The 15,101-nt window shown below is 42.0% G+C and overlaps 1 protein-coding gene across 2 annotated transcripts in view; it reads left to right on the forward strand.

The window, feature by feature from the left end:
* Positions 1 to 12,834, forward strand: part of LOC144535197 (single-stranded DNA-binding protein 3) — a 40,298-nt gene extending 27,464 nt beyond the window's left edge. The window contains exons 5-18 of one of the 2 annotated variants that reach the window (XM_078277517.1): positions 2,759 to 2,848; positions 5,242 to 5,325; positions 6,524 to 6,583; positions 6,709 to 6,775; positions 7,870 to 7,934; positions 8,418 to 8,479; positions 8,655 to 8,700; positions 9,617 to 9,652; positions 9,773 to 9,827; positions 10,051 to 10,121; positions 10,523 to 10,601; positions 10,727 to 10,755; positions 10,895 to 10,996; positions 12,758 to 12,834. In XM_078277517.1, the coding sequence (XP_078133643.1) occupies positions 2,759 to 2,848; positions 5,242 to 5,325; positions 6,524 to 6,583; positions 6,709 to 6,775; positions 7,870 to 7,934; positions 8,418 to 8,479; positions 8,655 to 8,700; positions 9,617 to 9,652; positions 9,773 to 9,827; positions 10,051 to 10,121; positions 10,523 to 10,601; positions 10,727 to 10,755; positions 10,895 to 10,996; positions 12,758 to 12,787 (876 nt within the window). In that variant the 3' untranslated portion in view covers positions 12,788 to 12,834. The remainder of the gene's footprint in view (positions 1 to 2,758; positions 2,849 to 5,241; positions 5,326 to 6,523; positions 6,584 to 6,708; positions 6,776 to 7,869; positions 7,935 to 8,417; positions 8,480 to 8,654; positions 8,701 to 9,616; positions 9,653 to 9,772; positions 9,828 to 10,050; positions 10,122 to 10,522; positions 10,602 to 10,726; positions 10,756 to 10,894; positions 10,997 to 12,757) is intronic. The other variant, XM_078277518.1, reaches the window with a different exon arrangement.
* Positions 12,835 to 15,101: the final 2,267 nt, after the last annotated feature.

Genomic DNA, 15,101 nt, shown 5'->3' on the forward strand with positions numbered 1-15,101 from the left:
AGGAGAGGTTGTGATGGGGAGGAATGGTACAAGGGTTGAGGCACAGGAAAGGTGTGTGTCTTGTTGTGCGCCAGTGCTGGGAAAATAAGTGATGGGGGTCACAGAGAGGAGAAAAGATGGAGAGAAAAGTGTGCAGAAGAAGAGATGAGAGGGAGGGTGGAGGAGAGAAAGAGGCAGCCGACCCGGCTTCTTCCCCAGGGACTCAGTGGCCTGCTCATGTTCACTAGCAGAATTAGCATAAAGATGGGGGGAGGTGTGTGTGTGTGTGTGTGTGTGTGTGTGTGTGTGTTTTTTTTGTTATGTGTGTGGGTTTTAGATAGTCAGGAGAAGAAGGGCAGTGAGTGTATTTGTGTACATGCGTGTAATTGGTAATATGTGTTTTTGTTCAAGCATACAGTGTATGCCACATAAATGTAGTGTGTTCGTTAGGTGTGTGCACTGGTGGAACTGTGTGTGTTTTTGTGAGAGCAACTCCCTCCCCTGGGTCTTAAACCCCCTCCCTGTTCTGGTCCTGTAGCCTGTCGTTCTCCCCTGTCTGCCTCTCTGTACTGAAGCGCTGCACATTATGAGCCTGTAATGCAACTCTTTGTGTGTGTGTGTCTCTTTGCGCGTTCATGTGCTTGCGTGCATTTGTGTTTGTTCCGGCGTGCTTATGTAAGCACTCTGAACACGCATCTCCATCTATGTGTGTTGACAAGAATACAGTTATATCATATTTAACTCCCAGGCTGAATCATTCACCCCTTTTCCTCTATCCTAGATTTTAATTTTCCATATTGTTTGGCTGATATGAAGGAGATTGAAAACCATAGTATCGTTGTTAGATGTGGTAACATGATTGGTAATAGTTGCTCTCATCAGGTTTAAGTGTAGTTGTTTTGCTTTTAAACATATTTTGCTCTCCAGACTTAAAACTAGGGATGTCCTGATGAAGTGTTTTTGGCCCTGATCCTGAGACAAGTCCTTACCGAACCTAATACGATATTTATATTAACCTAAATGTTTTTTAAATATGTATCCGACACATTGAAATAAAAGTAAGAGCCTTCCAAATTCCACCCACCTTATTTTTGGCCAGCTAAATCCAAACGCTGGTTAAAGCCCTGATTTAAAAAAAGCCAATCATCTTAAATTGTTGCTGCAAGTAGAAGAATGTGACTCTTGATTTTGATCACGTAGAGGGAAAAGGTAGGATTTGTGGAAACTTCAGAAAAACTTTATTTTAGCCGATACTGATCTATTTTAACAGCCATATACAATTCCTACAATCCTTAGCATCTAATTCTCCTTCATTTCAGAATCTGCATACACTTTGACTGAATAGTGATGTTGTTTGATCTAATAACTGTATTGTGTATTATGAATTCAAAGTTGAATCTATTTTAAACATGTCAGATGTATAGTTTTAAGTCATAAAATAGTCAATTTGATTTCTTTACTTTGAAAATGTTTTCAGTTATCGCTAAGCAGAAGTGAAGAAAAGAAACCTGAGCTCCAAACAGGAGCCCCCTATGTATTACCCCTATATAGCTGAGAAACACTACAAACTCAACTTATTTGCTGATGACTTGTTACTATATTTTTAAGTAGTGTAAATCCTTTGATCATATGCAACATTTAAACAATGATAATTTTAGATATGAGTATATAGATTAAATGTGTTCAAATGTAATCATACCAGAAATAAATATGCATAGATATTGTCTCTTTTTATTGAGAGAATGTTTCAGGAGAGGAAGACATGCAATTACTTACATATTACATTGTTACATTTATTGTTAATAAGTAATCTACAAAATACCTTAATAACATACCTTAAACAATGTACATTATAAGCTCACAAAAGCAGTAGAAAATAATGTATGTTGAAACTAAGCTAAATACATTTTGGATTACTTCAAAGTGAAACTAACCTAAATAAAATGAACCATAATTACCAACCAAAAACACCACCTACAGCCTCCAAAATGACATTTGTCTGTTTTGTTTGCATTTGATGCACTCGGCTGTACCTTTTTTTTATTTTTATTTTTTTTATTTTTATTTTTTTATAAACTGGCAAAACTGGTTAATATGTTTCCACAGTCCATGCCAAGGTGTCACTGTTCCATTAATTTGCATACAACAAAATGTTATATAAGTTATGTGGAAACGTGACATCTGAGTGGTTCTACTTCTGCTCTTTGTTAAATAACCAAATAATCAAACAGATTGTAGACCAGTCGTTTTTATATGAGATGGATCATAATAAATACTACATATAATGATACGACTCATTGCATACCTTGTAGATGAATAGGTTTTGACTTCAAGCAACAGCTCATGTTGGTCAGTAATGCAATACCCCCCAATACATAGTAGTGTGTATGATGGCATGGATCTCTTTACATCTTTGTGTCACTGAAACTTTATGAATGTTGGTGAGAATTCTCCTCGAAACGTTTGTCTTCACTTCTACCCTAGATCTCAGGAAGAGATGAGCTTCTCTTCTCCTCTCTACTGCAGAGATGAGGGAACAGTTTAAAGGTTTCAATAGAAGACACTTTTCTGAATTAACCATTAAACTTTAGATAAGAGAAGTGTGTGTGTGTGTGTGTGTGTGTGTGTGTGGGGGGGGTTGTTCTGATTGCAGGTGCAGACACTGCCCCCTTTAGTAATTTGGTGGCCAATGCATCGTGTACATAAATATTACTGTACAGCAGTTGGAGACAGACACACACTTAACACCACATTTAATCAGCGGGTTTGTGTGTTTCAGAGCGCAGCGGCAGCGCCCAGCCCCGTGATGGGCAACATGCCCCCGAACGACGCCATGCCAGGTGGTCCCATGCCCCCAGGCTTCTTCCAGGTATGACTTACCCTTTCTTGTCACTGTCCTGTTTACTCCTCAATCACCTCCAATAACACACATCTCTGTTGCTCTACCATTTATCCACCTGTCTCTCCCGAAACAAATTGTGTAAAGTAAAGACAATATTTGCATATTCTTTGAATTCCTTCTCCAGCACTACGTCCCTGTATCAAAGTACAGTATATTTCTTTAATTCAGTCATGTTTTTAAAAAAGTTTTTAAGAGCAATCTTTTTTTCAGTTTGTCCTGTAAAAACCGCTCTTTCTTCCCCAAAGCTATGCAGGGCATTTCAGACTTATTAAGTTATCTATTTACCTTTTTTAAACATACCCAAACATTTCCAAACCTACAGTTTAGCTGGAAAAATTTGATACATGGTCTTCAAGTTTGGATTTTGATCATCTCAAGTATCAATATAGGCCTCAAAAATCCAGTATCAGGCGGGGTCTAGTAATTAAGTCCTCGGCACTAAAATCAACATTCGAGTTTGATCAGATGACACCACGATTCCAACTCTCAATTCCCACATTTTTCGAAACATTGTTTATTCCACTCTCGATATTTACACCCACCAGAGTCTCTGATGCTCACACCGTTCATTTGTCTGTGGCTCGCTCTCGCTGGGCTGATGTTTGACCGATTCGTGATTCAACCATCCCGTATTCATCCACTCTCCACTCCTTCCATCTCCGTCTCTTGTCTCTGACCTGTCTCACCTCTGTGAAGGGAAAGGTTTTAGTGTGGGAGATGGCTGTCTGAATAGAATGAGACACCCATACATATATACTAATGCATACAGGCCTACGTGCACACATTTACAAACAAACAAACGCATACACACACATCCTCCTTGAGGTAGCGGTGTGATGGACAGCACTGGCATTTGGCAGGAGGCACAATAAGGTGGTGGAGAAGAGATCGGAGAGAAAGCGAGTGACACGATGGAGAGAGGGAAGGGGGAGATAGAGGGAGATGAAGAAGGGTGAGAAGACGAAGAGAGGGAAATGTGAAAGATCAGTGCCACCAGGATTGTAGCCCAGTGTTTGTTTCTGTGGCTACCTACCACTCCATTGTTTGCTTGCTGAGAGCAAGGCAATGTGCTGAGAGGATGGTGGTGGTGGTGAGGGGGGGGATTAGTGAGAGTCAACTGTGAATAAGCAAGTGAAGGGTGGGGAGGGGAGAGAGGGTGAGGAGAGACGCATGGAAGTGCTATTTATAACATTTGTGTGTGTCCTTACTGTAACGGAAAGCTTTGGTTGTTTGCTGCAAATATGGTTCATGCTCATAGTTGGGGAAGGGTATCATTTAAAATCTTTTCAATACTTCTGTTACAAAACAGAGTTATAGACCTAAACAATACCTTTTATTTTTTTTTTTTAAATACTCTGAGAAATATAAACATGTTGTTCTTTTCATTTAACAAAGAGGCTGCATGATCAAATGTTTAATGCTGTTGAAACACAAGCACCTGTACAGGAAGTTCTTCTGAATTTAAAGAAAAAAGTGTAAAAGTGGCTAAAACAGTTGTTTAAATCAAAATTGGTCTGATCAAACTGAGAGTGAAAAAGATTTTTGCTGCATTGTCTATTTGCATGATCAATTAATGTCCCCATGACCACTTACCAGAGCCCAAGGCGACGTCTTCAAACGTTCCGATCAAAAGTAAAACAAGTCAAGTAAAATAAAAAGCAATGAAGAGATGAAGGCGCTGACCGTGATAGGAGCGGAAATAAGACTGTTGCATAATGAGTTATTTATTAGGGGTCGTTAACCCCTTGTCTTTGGGTGAAAAGTCAGCAATATCACAGCAGTGTGTCAAAGACGCTCTGGGGTTGCTTTTGTCGATACCTTGTCATTCTGAAGTAGGCTCGCAATAAGTAGCCAAACAACTTTAACTTGTTTTTGACAGTATTGTCTTTGTGGTTTGAAGTTGCCACTAGTGGCTGTTCAGCTGCTTCCTGTCCTGTTGCAGTGAGCCTTTGGCAACACTGCCCCCATGTGGTTGAGAGGAAACCTGCACGTAGTCCTCTGACCTGAGGGCCCCAAGAATCATCTCGTTCACTGAGCCCCACATGTTGAAGCAATCCAGTGAAACAATTATTCTTGATACCGATTTTCTGTTCGCTTGTTTGGACTCAAAGGCAAATTAAAACTGTTTTCTTGTTGGGCTTTGACTTTTAATTCTGTGTTTTTTGTTAAGGAGTGCATTATCTAACTGAGAGCTTTAGCCATCTTGTTGCTCCCCTTCTTTCTCCTCAACCTGAAGACTCCTCGCTGAATCCCCCCCCTCTCGTCCTCTTCTTTCTTATGATTTTGGTCGGGTAATTCCTCCAGGTGTAAAGCCCACTTTTGGGCCCTCCCCTATCTGATATCGCTCTTCTTTCTTAAAGGGACCACCCGGCTCTCAGCAGTCCCCCCATGCACAGCCCCCCCCACACAACCCCAGCAACCCCATGATGGGACCCCATGGCCAGGTAAGATGCAAACTCTTTCTCTCAAACACCCCTCTCTCTTTCATTCCCTCTAAATCCCCCCCACCCCCCTCCTCGCCCACACACAAGCTCTTTTTCTTTCCATTCACGACTCGCACAATTTCTTCTTCCTCTCCTAACCTCGAGCCCCGTTAGTTTTAGTTTTGTTCTGGCTAACTCCTCGTAGATATCGGCCCCTCCGGTCCCCCTCAGCTCCTTTTTTTTTAATGAAAGCCAAGCATCCAAAGGCACCAGGGCCCGCTCCTCTCCAAGGCCCAGAACCGGCTGTCCCTGTGTGGGATGAATAATTCACTCCTTGCCCCACCCCCGGAGCAGCTTGTGGGGGGTTGCACACTTATCTGCTCTTCCACTCTTAACACACATACACAAACGCACACAGCATACTCCCCTCCGGTCTGCTTACTTGTTCTTGCACATGAATAAAACAGGGGACAGGCACTATGGAAGGGTCACATAAACACATGGGTACACATTGGTACCCCCACTTTCCACACATGTAGAGAGAGTTTTTAGTTACTCGAGCTTCCAACCAGATAAGAGCGTATTCAAAATATTCAGCCATAATAAACTTTCATTCTCAGTCAGCGTGGGTTTCAACACTTGTCCAGAACAGTAGCTACCGATGCCACTGTGAAGGTAAAGCTAGCCTTTGCCCATTAACTGTGGCAGCCCGGCTCTTCATTCTTGTGGTTTCTGGTTTCTTTCTTGTGTGCGAGAGTGTGGACATGCTTCCTCTAAGGCTTTTGGACGGTTTTGTTGGCCTGAGGTGTCTCTTAACTATACCGGCAGACCACAGGCCGACTCATCTTACACCACAGTGAGAGCAGGCAGGCTGTGCAGGGAGCTGTGTGAGCGCTGTCTTTGCACACACACACACACACACACACACACACACACACACACACACACACACATGCTTCGGATGTGTGTATAAGCAGGCATTGTTAAAAATCCTAAAACACTGACTCGCTTATGTTTCTAGGCGGATGTGTTGATGATCGTCATCCACACATCTCCAACCACACTGTGTCCATCTGTGTGTCCTCAGTGCTACGCCTGTTTGAGTGCTGTTGGATTTATCAATAATGAAAATGTTGTTTTCTCTGTGTTCCCTCTTTTCCCTACTTTTCCCACCCTCAACCCCCCTTTTTTCCCCTCTTTCCTCCATTTCTCACCGCAGCCCTTCATGTCACCACGGTATCCAGGTGGGCCGCGTCCCGCACTCCGAATGCCAAATCAGGTAGCAGTTTTTTTTTTTAGTCATTCTTTTTAGTCGCCTTTTCTTTTTTGGAAGTTGGAATATGTGTTGCCAATGTGAATGTAAGTCAGTATTTTAATCAGTTTCCATGTCTGGTCTTTCTTCAGCCTCCGGGGGGAATCCCTGGATCTCAGCCTCTCTTGCCAAACAGTTTGGACCCGACAAGACCGCAAGGTAATGATGGGAACGTTGTCATAGTTGAAATTCTGAGAAGGGGTTCCATATTCCATATGAAATGTGTTTATTTTGTGTAGTAGATGTAGTCTATGATAGATTATGACTCTGCTATGGATGTAACTTATGATTATTTGCATTATTGATTAATCCTGAAACTATACAATTACTTGACATTACATTACATGTCATTTAGCGGCCGCTTTTATCCAAAGCGACTTACAATTGCTATACATGTCAGAGGACGTCTCTGGAGCAACTAGGGGTTAAGTGTTGATGTATTGCAGTGGGAACCCAGGTCTCCCACACCAAAGGCATGTGTCATATCCACTGCGCCATCACCACCCCTAATTACGCCATAAGATGTCAGAAAATAACGGGTAACAGCAGGTCTTGAAAAGCATTCATTCCAGTTTCCTTCAAAACAGACAGTACGGACAATAATGTGATTATGAATGCACTTGGCAAATCATTCTAGGCCTCATTCCTACTGGGTTTTAAAATGTACATGTATATATTTTTCATACTTTAGGTGATTTGTGACTGACTGTGAAACGGCTATTAATTTGCATTGTCTGCGATATTAAAAATGTCTTAAAGTCTTAGTTATAACTTGGTCAATCCCGTAGAAACCCCAAATAGGGGTAAAGTGTCAACAATTTAGTTTTTTAAATCCAAGGATTCAGTTTGTAATAATAAAAGATAAAGAAAAGATGCAAATCCTCGTTGTACAAATATTTGGCATTTTTGTTTGACACATTATATAAACATAATTATAGTTGATACCAGCCAAAAAAATTTTGTTATCTTTTTAGATTTTTGTAGAAATTCAGTGCTTCGCCCCCCCCCCCCCCCTCGTGTGGATTGAGTACTTTGTCTGGCTCAGTGAGGGGTCCGTGGTGATTTTAGCTGCAGATTACAGCTTCAGGGGCCAGCGGGTTACAACTAATGAGATTAGGATGAAGACATTGTCTGTGGCACGTCTTCATTCCTGATTTTAAAACGAGCCATATGTGGATTTACACCAGCACTAGTGTGTTATGTGATTAGGTGCGTCACAGTCAGTGTGTGACTCTGTGGGTGTGTTCTTGCAGGACATCCTAACATGGGTGGACCTATGAGAATGAACCCTCCTCGAGGAATGGCCATGGGCCCACAGGTATGAACACACACACACACACACACACACACACACACACAAAGGTATTATTGCATGTCAATTGGACTCTTGTGAAGATTAGACCCTTTGAGGTATCAGCAGCTCTGTTGCTGTTATTGTTAAGAGTTCTATTAATGTAACTTAACTCTTATCACATTGACACTTAGATATATTCTTATAAAATATGTATTACTGTTTATATAGGTGTGGTTGCTATTACAAACTGAAATTGTATCTTTTATTGAATAGTAGTTTCTTCCGTATACTCATCTGAACAGTCCAGGCTGCTTTGTTTGTTTGAAGATGTCACAGCTGCTCTCAGTCCAGTAATGTAAGTGTGATACTAGAGCATGTAGCACAAAAGGCCAAATCCGAAACAGTTTAAGAATTAGAATGACCAACAACAATAGGAATATTGTTGAGAATCAATAATGACTTCTTGTTGAATGTTCTTACAATGTTTATTACTGATTTGTCTTACAGAATTATGGAGGTATGAGGCCTCCTCCCAACTCCATGGGCGGTCCCATGCCAGGAATGAACATGTAAGTTAAAACATCTCATACAGCTAGTAAAATGATGTCTCAATGCAGGTAAATAAAAGGTCTTCAAGTTATTTATGTTGCCTTTTCTTTTCACACCATTTTTCATCTTTTCCCTGTTTGTCATTGTCTCTCTTGCCTTTATTCTTCTCTTCCTTCTTTCATTGTTTTGCCTCAGGGGTCCCGGAGGAAGAGGGCCTTGGCCAGGACCTAATGCCAACTCTGTGAGTCAGAAAGCCTTGCCCTTTCCACATGCCCACATAAAGGTGTTGGGCAAATAAAGAGGAAATAACTTTCAGTGCCCTGCAATCCTGTACAACAGCCCAGCAAAATACAAACGTTACCCTTATGACTTTCACCTATGGTTCAGCAGCGTGTTGATTTTTGCTCTGTAAAGCGTGATTTATGCTTCTGCGTTAAATCTACGCTGTGGCTACGTACATAAGTACGTGGAGAAACGGCCCCTACGCCGTAGCCTGACGTGCACCTCTCGAAAGATTTAACTACACGTCTCCATGAACAATATGAAATCAAGCAGATGGTTGACTTCCTGCTACAGATTTCCCACCTTTGTCAGAAAGCACAGAGGAGACACTTTGTTTCTCTCACTATGACTCTACTCGCCGTCACTCTTATCACTCGCTCTACCACACACTCCCCACACACACACACACACACACACACACACACACATATGCCGGCCCTGCTAAGAGATCGACGCACACACCAACGCGCAAGTATAAACTTCAGGCCACTTACGTAGGCTGCGGCGAAAGCTCTGCGTGGAGCCTCCGCAGAACCATAAATTACACTTAATTTGTTGTGTCCATCAGTCAGTTTAATCGAAGGATACTTGTGACCACTGTTCCTCTTTTCCTAGGCAGTTTCCCTGGAGGACATTTAAAGGCATAGTTAGGTGACAACAGTACAAACTGTGGCCTCAAAAACCTACTATAGAGTTGAAACACGTCCTTGCTGCAGTCTGAACATTTATAAGCTTTACAAAAATAATGTGTATTGCAGGTCTGTTGTATTAGATTCTAAAGGGTTCCTCTTATTTTGTCCACCCTGTATAGATTCACATTCAGTATCGTCTGACCCTCAGATCTGATTATCTGTTTCCTCTCTCTCTCTCTGCAGATAGCCTACTCCTCCTCATCTCCAGGAAACTATGTGGTGAGTTCAAATCAGTCCAAAACCAGCGCAGCTCTCCTAGATACAGTTAGAATTGAATTGTACTGATACGTCATGTTCTTATGAGTGCCATTTTAACCTCTATCACTGATTGTTCCCCAGGGTCCTCCAGGCGGAGGAGGTCCACCTGGAACTCCCATCATGCCCAGCCCAGGTGGTGCGTCAACCTAACTATGTCCCCAGCACTAACACTTGTGTCAGAAATAGATGTCCCTCCTCATTTTTTCCTCACTAAACAAGCATGAACCGCCAACCAAGCACCATCAGTGTTTCTATTTTTCTTTTCAGTGTTTCATTTGTTAGGTAACACATTTGTTAATAATGATTAACATCATCCCTCTATCATGTAACTGAAGTTTTTTTTGTTTTTTTCCCCTTAGATTCGACTAACTCCAGTGAAAACATCTATACAATGATGAATCCTATCGGACCGGGAGGCAACAGACCCAATGTGAGTCTCACACATGATTTAAGTTAACAAAAAGCTCTGTAATGTTGTTTGAAAGGTTTAACTTTCCAGGCTTGTAACAGTTTTAGACAGTGCAGATTGATTTTTTTTTTTTTTTGTTAGAATTGTGGATGTTGCAATAATTAAAATGACACAACCTTGCCGCCAAAAATGAATCCAGCTCAAATGGGGTTTATAACCACATTACTGGGCACCAGTACAATTCCGCATTAGAGAAACATAACGCTGCCACACTAAGCTCAATAAGAATCGACTGGAAATGAACCAGGAAGAATACATTTCATAATCTCTACCCCACCCTGAGCTGAAAAGACCATATAGGTCAAACATGAAAACTAAATCTTGCAGTGATTTATAAGGCTTGCTCTACATCTTTTCACTAGTTCCCTATGGGACCTGGGCCTGACGGGCCAATGGGAGCTATGGGAGCCATGGAGCCGCACCACATGAACGGATCACTAGGTGGGTTTAAACACAGTGTTGCTTTACAAATCCCTGACAGCTGATATGTGTACAACTAAAACAGTGCTTTAGTTTGGGACAAGTTTACCTTGAAAAATAATCCAACTATTGTTTCACTTCCTCAGGGTCTGGGGATATGGACGGGTTGCCAAAGGTGAGTAAAATTCAGATTTTCAATAACCACCTCCTGTTTCCTTCGAATCTTTACTTTCCACACTTAAAGGATGCTATTGATAAGATGCAATCTCAACGCAGTCTTTTTTTTCTTCTTTTTTTCCCCTCTCTTCTTCCAGAGCTCCCCTAATAACATGGGGGGCATGAACAACCCTCCTGGAACGCCGAGAGATGACGGCGAAATGGGCGGGAACTTCTTGAACCCATTCCAAAGCGAAAGTGTGAGTAGAGCGAGTGAATGGCATCTCACGACCCTTAACAGTTATCCTTGACTTCATGACAAACCAGTGCAAGAATGCAAGCAGAGGGTTCGCCTGATTTATTTATTTATTTTTTTAAAATATAGATCTCAGACTATTGATGATGTTCTGGGAAAGTTTGTGTCTTGTCCCTATTTATTTTTTAGCTATATTGATTAGTCTAACACTCCATATTATTTGAGCAGAGAGCTAGCATTGTTTCTTTTTAACTGGCACCTCCTCTTAGAGGCCCTGCTTTGTTCGTCAGTAGTTAAAGTGATGCTTATAAGAAGCGCAATTAGTTGAAAAGAAGTGTTTGAAGTAGACGTCTTCACTGGTCCAAAATGCTGTACCCGATTCGTCACCAACATGTGGACAACATACCCAAACCCAACATGGTTTAAAAAGGTGACGGAGCGAGAGAGACGATCAGAACCCATCCAACTAGACCCGTAAATAAGAAGGCCTGATCCAGAATGCGGTTTGAACAGGCCCAAATAGAGAGAGACCAGCAATTACTGAGCACCCACAGTCAGAAACAACACCTATACGTGCCATTTTTCCTGCAACAAAAAGGTTTATTGATATGACGCACCACATGATCAGAGCTGATCGCAAGTCCACTCAGATCCAATTGGGTATTACACATACTGCCACACACAAAAGGGAGACCCATGGCAACACAGCAGCAACCTGCCGAACCCAAATAGACCAAATCTAATTTTGACCAGATTCAACTCGATATCTGGGTCACGTCTCTGTTAAAAGAAACCAAGCAGACCTGTCAAGACCTCTACTTTTAAGTGCTGCACTCTTGCTTAAAGTCTTTTCTACTCCATTACTTGGGACACAGCACTATACATTTGAAATGCAAAACATGCTAAGCTGTTTCTGAAGCTCACAACTGCGTGTTCATTATACAAAATAATAATAAAATAGGGCTATAAAGAATATCTGATGTTCTGCTTGCATTGTAGCCGCATACTTATCACTTAGAAATTCATTGTATACCCTCTGTATCAGTGATCAGTTGGTGGTGACAAATGTCTAGTCTGTTTCATTTATTTGTTGTATCTAAAGATCACATTTTTTCAGCTTTAAGAACAAAGTAGTTGCTAAAGTTTTCTGTGCAGGTGGAGGGGCATACTGTGTCCCTTGCATTGTGTAAGATTGTGACGGTCTCTTACCCTTGGCCTGGAGAGAGCCACGGGGTGCACAGGCTGGATTTATAGTTGAGCTCTAATACCCGGAGTCAACCAATCAGCAGTAGGACTGGGACTCATTAGACATATTTCAAAATAAGAGCCATCATTAGTGCATTTTAATACAACACCAAAGTGATACTTTTTTTAATTCTTACTTTGAGGAACATTCTGTATGTTTGGAAATAAACTCAATTCCCACTAAAGGTTAAACAAATATAAACCGCTGTACACAATCGTCATATAATTAAAAGTAAATCTCTAATTAAAGAATAGGTAAACGAGGCTATGAGTTTCTGATGCTCTGTGTTATTTACAAATTCTGGCTACTAAAAAAGGTATTGAGGTTCAATATCCAGCTCTAATCTAAGCAGTATTGATTACCTGAATCAGGTGTACTTGAGCCCAGCTGGAACCTTTTTAGTCTGTGCCTCCTCCAGCTTTGCAGGGCTGGGTCTGAGCGCCCTCTGGTGTTTACATGTTGTCAGTGACATATCCACTCATCTGTGCCCTCCTCCCCCTTCCCTCTCTCTCTTTTCAGTATTCACCCAACATGACGATGAGTGTGTGATTTTATTTTTTTCTCCTTTTTTTTTTGTATTTTTCTTTATTTCCCCCCCTTGGTACCCCCGCACCTGATTTTTATTTTTATTTTTCTTCAATTCAATCCTTACTTCACCTCGGATTGGACACCTCCCCTCCTCACACACATCCTCTGCCCCCCCCCCACATTGGATCCGCTACAACCCCCCCCACCCCCCCCCCCCGTCCGATTTACCTTCTCACTTGGGAACTCTATGGCCACGCAGCCTTCTGGGACAGCCCTTGAGCATGCTGGAACTCTAATTAAGACGGGCCCTCCTGGAGCATGCAAGATGGCCGCCGGTCTGAATAGGAAGCAGTCACAGAGCAACAGGAAGAGCCTCCTCTCTGACTCCGGCCCCCGCCTCCCTGGCTTCCTGTCAGGTTCTAGACAATGAGCGAGGGAAGGAGGACAAACGGAGAGAAAGAGGAAGAGAGGAGACTGGATAACACACCCTCCCGTGAGGACACAGTGTCAGGTCTTTAAGCAGCTGCCTGGAAGCTTCTCAACCGCGACTTTGGACATTTTGTTTAGTTGCTGTTCCTCGCTGTTCAGTTGAGGGTCAGATGAAACTATCCCCTTTGCCCCCCCCCCCCCCCACATTGTTGCTCTCTGTGTGTACATTTTTAACAGAGGTGGTGTGATGATCAGTGAACTCTCTCCCCCCCCACCCCCATTTCTTTGTGTATGTATTGTATCATTGCTATTTTTATTATTGTAATATTGTTATCAATGATATTGGTATGCTCATTTTAAGATTAGGTTCTAATTTCTGTTGTTTCTAAGGGCACATTATTATGATGAAGACAGCACATGTGCACACAAATCAGACATTATTTGCTGTGTAGCATGTGGCTAAATGTGAGCACACTGCCCCCGCAGGTAAGATGTTATCCATCACGGTACTGATTGGCCCTTTTTTATTTTCTTCTTCTTTTTTTGAGTTTCAGCAGCCATCTAAATTTTGTAACTGCTTGTTCAATAATCCAAACCAGAAGAAGAAGCGGCTCCTGTTTTAGTAGCTTCCATGCAGTGAAATGCACCGCTCTATTTATTTATATACTTTAAATTTGTCTTATGAATCTTTTTTTTTTTGTTTTTTTTGTGTTATCCCTGGTTTTTTGTTCATTGCAGAACTAGTAGCAACTGTGTAAATATGCACATCCAGTCATCAGCGTCTCCTCATCTCCGTCTGACATCATTAGACCCCACTCTTTCCGAGCCCTGAAGGTGCCGACGTCCCCCACTCAGGCTGCTTCCACTAACGCTGCCCACTTAGGTCACTGTTCACTCCAACATGTGCGTAGGCTGTGGTATCGTCTCTGCTGAACAGTGGTGAACACTTGGATTGTTTTTGTTTGCAGATGAGTCCTCAACACACTGTGATGTATGTCTGTGCTTCATGGAATTTTTGCTTTTCCCACACCAGTCAGTTCAGCTTGCAGACATGTTGTCACACATGCAGTGCTCCCTCTGAAAGGACTTCAGGCTCTCTGCTCATCGGATCCTTGGCATTTTTTATGTCGGAGCAAAGCAGAAAGAGGAAAGGCGTTGCTCTGTTTGACTGTAACGGGTGGCCTCCCCTCCCTTTGCTCATCTTGAAGAAAAAGACCTCCGTCCTTTTCCAGCAGACCAGCATCGACACACAGCCACACACACCACCCCTCTCTGATTTTTTTTTTTTTTTGTACAACTCCCTCCATCTTTTGATTTCAATTTTTTTTGTAAATACTGTAAAATGCATTTTGATATCATTGACATGTTTTGATATTTTCAAATCACAACAACAGTTGATCAGAAACGTGCTGATTCGGGGCAACTGTGTGTGTTTGTTCAGAGATGGTGTTTCTTTGATGATGAGAAACAGAAACTGGAGCTGCTATAGACTATTATGCTATTTCACCTCATCACAGACAGACATGGCGCTTTACTGAGCATCAGAGCTGTAGCGTCAAGGGGTCTAAGAGGACTATTTTGTAGTGAGTGTGTTTGAACGCCTTTTTAGCTAACTCACTGTCACACGCATTTCCTTAACAAATCCTTAAATTAAACATGATTCTTGTCCAGAAGCCTCCTATGTTCTTGGAAAATTTGAAGCGAGGTGGCCAAAAAGCCACAAAACGGGCAAATGTTTTTCACTGTGTTTCACAAGGAAGTTGCAAGAACAGAGCAAAAGAGGCCAGTTTTTCATAATAAAACTCGTCCCTTCCGCGTCTTCCTCCGATACACTGCATTAAACTACCCTCTTGATAGAACTGAAGCCGAAAGAAGGCCACACAGGACACTGGCTCTCAATCTGACA

This window comes from Sander vitreus, chromosome 20, assembly GCF_031162955.1.
Source record: "Sander vitreus isolate 19-12246 chromosome 20, sanVit1, whole genome shotgun sequence".
NCBI classification, from domain to species: Eukaryota; Metazoa; Chordata; class Actinopteri; order Perciformes; family Percidae; genus Sander; species Sander vitreus.